A 10049-nucleotide genomic window follows, 5' to 3' on the forward strand; every position below is an offset into this window, starting at 1 on the left:
GCCTCAGCAAAATAATAATAATAATAATAAGTGAACCAGAAAAAGTTTCTAGAAAATATTTGAGAGCAGAATTTTTTGATAATTTCAAAATGACAGATACATTTTTTGTAAGAGGAGATGATGGGAAAATTTTAACTTGAAAACATACATATGCCATTTCTTTTAAAGCAATATTTACTTTTGTCTTCTGTTGATAGATTTTAGGTCTTAGAATTGTTTCTTTAGTAAAAGAATTATAAAAATTAAAAAAAAAAGATTAGTGTTAAGAGTTCAGAATTTGATGCCCAGTTTACATTTAAATCATGAGTTTTCTTAGGAACTAATCACATCTGTTCATCTTAAAGCATGAAAACAGAGATCACAAAAGCCCAAGAATATAAAGAACCTTCTTACCTGTTGCCTCCACCATTCCTTCTAGGATCACAACAATTTCTAGTTCCTCTTTGGGCAGCTGAGCTTTGGAGATCTCCCAAAAAGGACTCTGTTGATTAATTTCATGGCTAATGATCAACGGTGACACGAGAAACAGCCGATCATCCCCTGTGTAATAACCCACATTGATATCTGTCTGGTTCAGTGGTATGAACTCTCCTTCTGTGGTCTGTTTAGATTTGATCAACTTGGCTCTAATTGAAGCCTCAACGATGTGGGAATTCCTAAGGTCCCCCACCCGGAACATCAGGCAAAGCTTCCCATCCCGCATGGAGATTACTGCATGAGTAGAAAATACCAGGGTCTCTGCCCTCTTCTTAGGCTGCGATATTTTTACAAACATGCAGCCTACCATGAATGCATTGACTATAGACCCCAACACAGACTGCACTAAAAGGAGGATAATTCCTTCAGGACACTTGTCTGTGATGACTCGGTAGCCATAACCAATGGTGGTTTCTGTCTCTATTGAGAATAAAAAAGCTGAGACAAACCCATTGAGGTTAGTGACACATGGAGTCCATGTGGGGTCCTCTATATGGTCCATATCTCCTCGGATATAAGCTATAAGCCACCAGATCATGCCGAAGAAGAGCCATGTCACTGTGTAAACCATAACAAAGATCAACAGGTTGAACCTCCATTTCAGATCAACTAAGGTTGTGAAGATATCAGTCAGGTAACGGTAGGTCTCCCTCACATTGCCGTGGTGAACATTGCACTTTCCATCTTTCCTCACGTACCTCTGGATTTTTCTTTTAGCTCGGTCTCTGCTGATGTGTTTTGGCAGATCATCTCTGGCTTGCTTAGGCAATTTTGGCTGGTGAATGGTTACTGGACTTTCTACATCCTGTTCCATTGAATCTCCCTCCAGGACATTAGCTGGGATTTGAAGAGAAGAAAAGAAAAACTGCTGGTTGGTTGTTTTTGGATATTAAATAAATTTTGCAGTGACCACAAATGCTATTTACATGGTTACTAATGTAGTATAATGTAGTATGCTTAGATTGTTTGACCCAGGGATTGAGATGGTTTAGATCAAATTTTCCCTAAGGAATTGGGTGGTTCAGATTTAGATTGTTTACCCCAGAGATTGAGATGGTTTAAATTTAGATCGGTTACCCCAGTGATTTGGATGGTTTAGGATTAGGATTAAGTTTTGGTTGCAAAGACTGCCTTATTGAGAGATTTCACTTCAAGGTATTTGGATTAATCTCTCCCTTTTCTTTTCTTCCTCTAATTCATTAAGGTATAACATTAATTTTCTTAAATTATAAAATTATATGTATATATAATCTTAGAATTAAAAAGGAACTTTCAAGTCATCTAACTACATTACATACATATACATATGCATATGTATATAGTAAGTACATATAGTAATAATGATAATATAGTACTTTCAGGTTTGCAAAGATGTTTATAAATATTATCTCATTTAATTATCACAACTACCCTGGGGTGTATTGATTTTACAGATGAAGAATTTTTTTCATTAATTAGGACATTAAGGCAGGTAAAAATTATATGACTTGTCCGGGGTTATACAGCTGGTTAATCCAGCTGTATCCAGATTTGAATTCAGGTTTTCTTGACTCCAGATCTAGAGCTCTATCTACCATGCCATTAAGTTACATGTATAAAAGCTCACAATTTATCCCAGATAAGATATTGATCATCTTAGCAAATTTTAATGGATGGAGAGACGAGTGATTTGTCTTAATGTGTTTAAATTTTGAAAGTTCTTGATGTTTGTGCCATTAATTGAGCTTAGCATTATATTAGCAAAAATAGTTAAAACTGGAATCCTCTTCTAGCTTTGTGATACCCTATTCTCTATCAAGAGGACCTTTTTTTACCTGAAATTCAAAGTTTCTCCCCAGGATCTCTCTAATGCAATGCAAATGCATTTACCTTAAAAAGTTTATATGAGGGCACTTATCAGTTTTAATTTGCCATGTGTTTTGTTGGTGTTCTCTTCTTTGGACCTCTTCTTTATATCCTATATTTTCATCCTGAAGCCTCATTGCAACCATGTAATTCACCCTTTGGAAGTACTCTTCCCTCTTCAGCCTTTGCTTGTGATTGGATGGCTCCTTTCAGAACCTGCCTTTAAGGAGGGCATTCAGGCCAGCCATGTCCCATTCCTCTTCAGGTTGTGCTGCAGACTTCCTCTATCGTACAGTGCTTCTTTCTTTCAGCTACCTTTTATGTGTTATCTTCCTCCATTAGAATTTAAGTTTTTTTTTTCTGTTTGTATTCACATTTTCAATACTTAATGCTATGCCTAGCGTATTGTTGTAATACTTAATAAATGGTTCTGATTGGTGCCATAACTAGATATGGCTCTGAATGTCAACTCCTGGAATCAGTAATTGAGCCTCCTGAAGATAAATAAAAGATAATGTAAAAAATTAACTTATGAATTGAGTCCAGCTATCATTTCCTACTTTATGGGTTCACATCTGTGTAATCATTACTTATGTTTAACAGAGACTTGAATTTGCACACTAAATAAGAATTATAAGTAGAGGGAAACACTGTTAAATGATAAGCTCCTTGAGGACATGAACATGTCTCTTCATTATTTTGTATCTACTTTACTTTTCTGGATATTATGCAATCAATACTTTTTACCTGGAATATTAATTGGTGGATTAAGATAACAAGGACAATTGTCAGGTAACATGCAAATCTATTATTATCAGATTACAAACTTTAAAGATAACGTCAACATTTATCTATCGAACATTGGTATGTCCTCACTATGTACTTATCACAATCCTTCCACACTTTTGTAGACTATTTTTCCATAATACAAAAAAATAGATTATCACATGCTGGCCAAAGTTTTGTTAACAATATTATAAATTCAGAAATGAAAAGATACTTAAAGGTCATTAGCTCCATGCTCAATGCCATTCATTTACCCTTGAGCAAACTAAGATTCAGAGAGATTAAATGATACCAAATTGATAGTAAATGACAGAATCAAGATTGTATTCAGGTTTAAAAGTATGAGGGCTAATTTGGCTAAATTATAGAGCATGTGAAGAACCCAGAGTCAGAAGACTTGAGATCAAGTCTTAAATTTTGATACTTACTAGTTACATGAAATCATCAAATCATTTCACCTTTCTGGATCTTCTCAGTTTCCTCATCTGTAAAATGAGGGAGTTGTCTAAGTAATCTATAAGCCCAAGACATCATCCTATTGATGAACTTCTCCAATATTGGGAAAACTCTTGGATCATAGACATGCATTGAGAGGGCTGTGCTCAAGGTCTTTCTAGATTATAGGACCTACCAGAATTTACATTAAATTAGGAGAGTATTTGAGAATCTAGGACCATCTTTATGTCACAATGAAATATTGGAGTAGCATTTGTGAAATCTTTAGAAATATAGTAATTGTGCTGAAAACACTTTTCTTTTATTTTGGTTTAACATATATCTACATAGGATACCAGACAGCTTTCCTAAAATAGGAAAATCCCTTAGGAAGGTCAATGCATGGTAAAAATGCTAGGAGGTTCCTAGTAGGGGCAAGTGTCAAGAGAAATTGTAACAATCATGGGTACAATTCAGTTAATGGTTGAGCAAGGGATAGTGAAGAATTTTAAGTCTGAAATAATTTATTGTCATAGAGTGTTAAGAATTAGAAAGGACCTAGGAAATCACCTAGAATACTTCTTCACTTTACAGATGAGGGAACTGGGATCCAGAGAGGTGAAATGATTTGATGACTTTATGTAACTAGCAGATATCAAAGGTAAGACTTGATCTCAGGTCTTTTGATTCCTGATTCTTAACATACTCTATAATTCAGCCAGACTTTTATACTATTTTCACACACAATCATATAATCCATATCAACACTTCCCCTCCCTCTTCAGATTAAAAAAAAAAAAACTTTTACAGATATATTGTATTTATATACATATTTAAATTATATTTTATAGATTTTTTGTTAGGTTGCTTACTACTTAAATATTATTATCATTTCCTTCACAGTTGTTTCTTTTCATTTTAAAAGAGAACTAATGAAAACACAGAGTGATGTGAATCATATTTAGTGGGGCAGAGTTGCACAAAGTTGTCATCCTTAGTCTCTTCCAGAGTCATCAAAATTCAGTGGCAAGACAAAAATTAGGAAGACAGCGGAATGAAGCCAGGAAGTTGTTTGAGCTCTCCCAGTTTCCTTCAAAAACGATGTGAAACCAAGTCTCTGAACAGTCTGATGGAATGAAACTTCTCTCTAGTTGAATATAGATTGGAAAATTTTCAAGAAAGGTTAATTTCACTGGGGTGAAAAGGGTATTTAGCTCAGTTTAGATGGACTCTGGGAAAGCTGGTGAGAGGGTCTTAATTACAGTAAATCAGCCACTAAGACCCTCAGTCCTGGGCTCAGTGGAGGAGCGGACCAGTAGAGCAGCTTCCAGTACCAGCTCAGAAAGCAAATTCTAGGAAACTAGGCTGTTTTCTGGAAAGAGCAGATAAAGCTATCCTCTGCAAATACCAAGAGCCTCTGTGCTCAAAGCCAAGGCTCAGAGCTGCACAGAAAGCTTGGGACAGTGCTCTCTTTATCTCAAGGATAGAGTTTGATCATAAAAGCAAAAAAAAAAAAAAAAAAAAAAAAAAAGAAATACCAAAAGAAAAGGAAAGAAAATGAGCAAGAAACAGAAAAGAACCTTGACCATAAAAAGCTACAATGGAGATAGGGAAGACCAAAGCACCAACTCCGACAAAAACAAAATGTCAACAGAGGAAATCTCAGAATGATATGAACTGGTCTCAAGCTCAAAGAGGCTTCTTGGAAGTGCTAATAAAAGACTTTTAAAAGCAAATATTAGAGATAGAAGAAAAAATGAGAAAAGAAGTGAGAATTATGTAAGAGAGTGTCAACAGCTTAGAAAAGGAAGAAAATTCCTTAAAAAAATACAATTAGCCAAATGCAAAAAAAAAAAAAAATTCACTAAAGAAACAACATCTTCAAAAATAGAATTAACTAATTGGAAAAAGAGAATCAAAAACTAATTCAAGAAAATCACACATTAAAAACTAGAACAGAGCAAATGGAAGCTGATAATTCTATGAAATATCAATAATTAGTCACAGAAACTAAAAAGAATGAAAAAATTACATTTAAGAAAATGTAAAATACCTCATTGGAAAAACAACCAACCTGGAAATAGATCCAGAAGAGATAATTTAAAAATTATTGGTCTACCTGAAAACTATGACCAAAAAAAAGAGCCTGGATAATGTTCTTCAAGAGATCATTAAGGAAAACTACCCCGATTATTCTAGAAACAGAGGGAGAAATAGTCATTAAAAGAATCCATCGATCACCTTTGGAAAGAGATCCCACAAGAAAATCCCAAAGAATATTGTTGCAAAACTCCAGAACTATATAATCTCAAGGAAAAAATCCTGCAATCTGCCAGACAAAAACATTTCAAATATCAAGCAGCAATAATCAGGATTACCCAGAATCTTATTTTATACTTACTTCTAAATATATTTCTTTATATTGACCTTTTTTGTTGTATAATAACATTGTATAGTAATTATATTCCTGTATCATGACTAGAGTAGACATTCTCCATTTGATGGGCACATATTTATTTTGTTTTCAGTTCTTGATTACCACAAAAATGTTACTATGAATATTCTGTATGTATAAGGATATACATATAAGGAAATTTACATTTTGTCTTTGGCCCTATTGTTAAATATGAAATAGTTTGTCACTTTTAAAAGCATCAAAATTTTTTTGGAATTATTAGACTAATTCATAACATCTTCAACAATGCATTAGTGTGTCTGTCTTTCAACAATCTCTTTTATGTTGACTACTTTCATCTTCTGCCATTTTTGTCAATTTACTTGGTGTGAAGTGAAGCCTCAGAATTGTTTTGATTTGCATTTTTCTTCTTATTAATGATTGAAAATTATCTTTTACAAGGTTATTAATAGTTTGCAATTATTTTCTTTGGAACTGTTTTTTAACCATTCATCCCTAGACTCATTTCAGAGATACTCATTCAAATATCATTTCCCAAAGAAAATATTAATTTTGCTTTGCAAAATTTATAAATTTAATATAAGGAAAATTACTTTATCTTTTCTGATTTACTTAATCAATTGCTTGGTAAAGATATTTTCATATCTGGGAAATGAACCTTTATAATATATTCTCTCTTAATTTTTATGATATGTCCTTGAATATTCAAATTATTTTTTCAATTTGTGCTTATGATGGTATATGGTATAAAATGTTGACATAAACCAAATTTCTATAAATTGCTTTCCAGATTAATTAGCTAGTTCTTCTAGCAGCTCTTTTTCAGATAATTTATGTCCCTTTGTTTACCAATAATGAATTATTGAGTTTGTTTCATATTTTTTCTTATGAAACTTATTCCATTAATTTGATTTTTATTTGTTAAAAAACACTAGCTCATTTTTATTACTATAGTTTTATAGTTTGTTATTCTCCCTACATTCTAATTTTTGTTTTATTATTTATTTTGGGACCGAAGGACTTTTTTCTCTCTTCAAATATTTTGTTATTATTTTATTTAGCTCTATGAAGTATCCCTTGGTAATTAGTATAGCTTGTTATTGAATCATTTTGGTCATGTGTGACTCTTGGTATTTGGACTTTCTTTGCAAAGATACTTGCAATTTTCTTTTCTAATTCATTTTACAGATGAGAAAAATGAGGAAAACTTGGTTAAGTGACTTGCTCAGGGTCACACAGCTAGTGATTTAAACTCAAGAATATTAGTCTTTGTGACTTCAGACCCAGCATTTTAGTAATTTTGTCATTTTTTTCAACATTTTTATCAATGATTTGGATAATGAATAAAAGGATATATGATATATTCACCAAATTTTCAGGTGCCTCAAAGTTGGCTCATTTGTTTGACACTAAGAATTCCAAAACAAATACTGCTGTAAACCTGAATGTAAGACAGAGTCTAATATATTAAACTTAATAGATACAAATGTAAAATCTTATGTTATTCTTATAGACAAAAAATAGGCTTAAGAAAACAAGATAAAAGCATTATGGCTAGAAAACAATTTATCTGAAGAAGATCTACTGGGTTTAGTATAATGCTAAAAAATCTTACGTTCCTTTTAGAGAGTCATAAAATAAGGAGTCAAGATGGTAGAAAATATATTCATAGCTCAGCTCTTCCATCACACCTCCTCCACAAAGAATTAGAAAATGTACCAGGCTGAATTCTGATTGGAAAATCCAAGAAAGAGTTACAAGTAAGTAATCTTTCCAGGCAAAATTAGAAATGAAAGACATAGAGACTTGGAGGTATAGGGGACAGGATCTGGTCAAAAGTGAGGTGCCCAGATTATTTTAGTTCCCAAGGCTTAGAAGAAGACTGAGGTTATGTAACATGGAAGGGAAGCACCAGTGTAGAAAGATGTCTTGGGGGTCCCTGAACTAGTGCAGGATATGGGAATAGATATTATCTTACAATACTATTGCTCACCATCCAGGTCTGTGTCACAGATTTAGGGCAAATTTAAGAGGGATCCTTTGTTTAGGGTGTGATGGAGATGAGCAATCAGGCTCCAGATATATACTGGGCAAGCAACAAGATCAGAAGCAAACAGTAACTATGAGGCTCTAACCCTAGGAGCAGAGTAGGGACTCAGTTTTAGACTTCAGTCGGGGGTTGAAGTCCATCATGATTCTAAGGTCTATAATTAAATACAAAATATATACAAAGTAAGTGGCTTTTTGTGATTTTGTATAAGGAGGTTACTAGCAACTGAAGGGATCAGGAAAAGCCACATATAGAAAGTTTGTATCATAGATCATAATGGAGACATTTTAAAAAAATAAGTTTCTAACACAAAAAATTCAGATTAAGCTCAAAACTCTAACTCAAGTTTCAAGGCACTAAGACTGATTTTATTTTGTAATTTGTTTGCTCATTATTTCAACCTATTTAGTAACTTTGGATTTTATATTAGGGTCCCCAGGCTCTGCATACTTTTGGGATAATGTTTAAGCTGAAATTTTGTCCTCTTGGTTCCTTTTTACAACTTTCTTGGTCTTGCCACATGATTCCAGGATCTCAGGGACAGTTTAGGCTGAAGACCTATGAGTTTTCAGTGCTCTAAAAGTGATGTGATCTAAAGCAAAGTCAATTGACTACTCTTCTCGTTTCAAGCTCTACAAGTTCCCGATTCAGAGATTTGGGTCTGAGTAAGATGTCTCTCTGGTTAGAAGTTCAGCAGATTGTTGTTGGATTCAATGACTTTCAGACTACTGTGAAGCTCTTCATTTTTTGGTCAATGTTTTCAACATTGTTTCCTTGGTAGAGATCAGAAATTGAAACTCTTTCCAATGCCTGGCACATGGTATGCTCTTTGGTTGATTGACCTCACTAATATGTGAAGACCTTAGTGAAGGATTTTTCAGGATAAAAAGCACACAAATAATTCCAGAATTGTAAAATAAGGGGATTTAACTAAAAAAACTTCTAAGGTCCCCATAAACTCTAAAACTATAATCTTATGAATTTATAATTTAAGAGTTAATAGAACTTAGTTCTTTGTGGATGAAAAGTGGATATGGACCACTATGGAAATTTTGATTGTATTTCTTCTGAGTACAGCTTTATTGCAAGAAAGCTTGTGAAATTCTTTATAACCTGGTGTCACTAGACCTTTCCAACTTTGTTATACATTATTTCAGTACTCTACTGATTGATCTTCCAGATAGTTTTGCACTGGACTGAAGGATAAGAAAGGAGGGAAAGACAAAGGCAGAGATTAAGGCAGCAGTAATCAGGAGCAGAATGGCAGCAATGCTAGTTATGTTGTCATGATCTCCCATATATAAAGAGAAGGAGGGAAAGTAAGGGAGCAATAGTGAGAAATATATAGCTATTTTGTAATATATATAGCCTTTGTGGTTAAACCTTTATTCAGAAAGAAATGTCTATGCAATGGTTCTCTCTCTGAGAAAAATAAGTAAGTTCGGGAAAAGATTTTCCAACCTCTCTTCCCCACTACGTTTGATTTTTTTATCAGACTTTTTATATGCTTGTTTTTCCGTATTTCCTTAAATTTTGCCTTATCCTCACTTTGGATTTCCCCCTTCACATAAAGATTTGCGTATGATCATGAATGCTGTATACTTTACCTTGTGGGAAAAGCAAAGAGGTTAAGGGTAGGTATAATGATAAATTGAAATAAGCACAGAATTTAAGATAGATCAGAGATTCCAGTGTCTGGACAACTGAGGGAATTATGTCTTCAGGGGACATAAGCTATTATAACTTTAGTCAATAAAATACTATTACTACTTTGTCCTTTTTAAAAAGATAGCTAAGTGGTATAGTGGCCAGAGCATTGGAGTCAGGGAGCATCTTCATGAATTCAATTTGGCTTTAGATACTTACTAGCTGTGTGTCTTTGGGCAAATAAACCTTACTTGTCTCAGTTTCCACATCTGTAAAATGTACTGGAAAAAAAATGGCAAACCACTCCAGTGTCTTTGCCAAGAAAGCCCCCAAAAGAATTATGAAGAATTGGACACAACTGAAAAATAAACCTTTTGTTAATTCCTTAAATTA

The 10049-nt window shown here is 33.6% G+C and overlaps 1 protein-coding gene across 1 annotated transcript in view; it reads right to left on the minus strand.

The window, feature by feature from the left end:
- KCNJ6 (potassium inwardly rectifying channel subfamily J member 6) overlaps nt 1-1342 on the minus strand; it is a 75401-nt gene extending 74059 nt beyond the window's left edge. The window contains exon 1 of the mRNA XM_031959278.1: nt 394-1342. Within this exon, the coding sequence (XP_031815138.1) occupies nt 394-1291 (898 nt within the window). The 5' untranslated portion in view covers nt 1292-1342. The remainder of the gene's footprint in view (nt 1-393) is intronic.
- Between the last annotated feature and the right edge of the window lie 8707 nt (nt 1343-10049).

The sequence above is a fragment of the Sarcophilus harrisii genome, chromosome 3, assembly GCF_902635505.1.
Source record: "Sarcophilus harrisii chromosome 3, mSarHar1.11, whole genome shotgun sequence".
NCBI classification, from domain to species: Eukaryota; Metazoa; Chordata; class Mammalia; order Dasyuromorphia; family Dasyuridae; genus Sarcophilus; species Sarcophilus harrisii.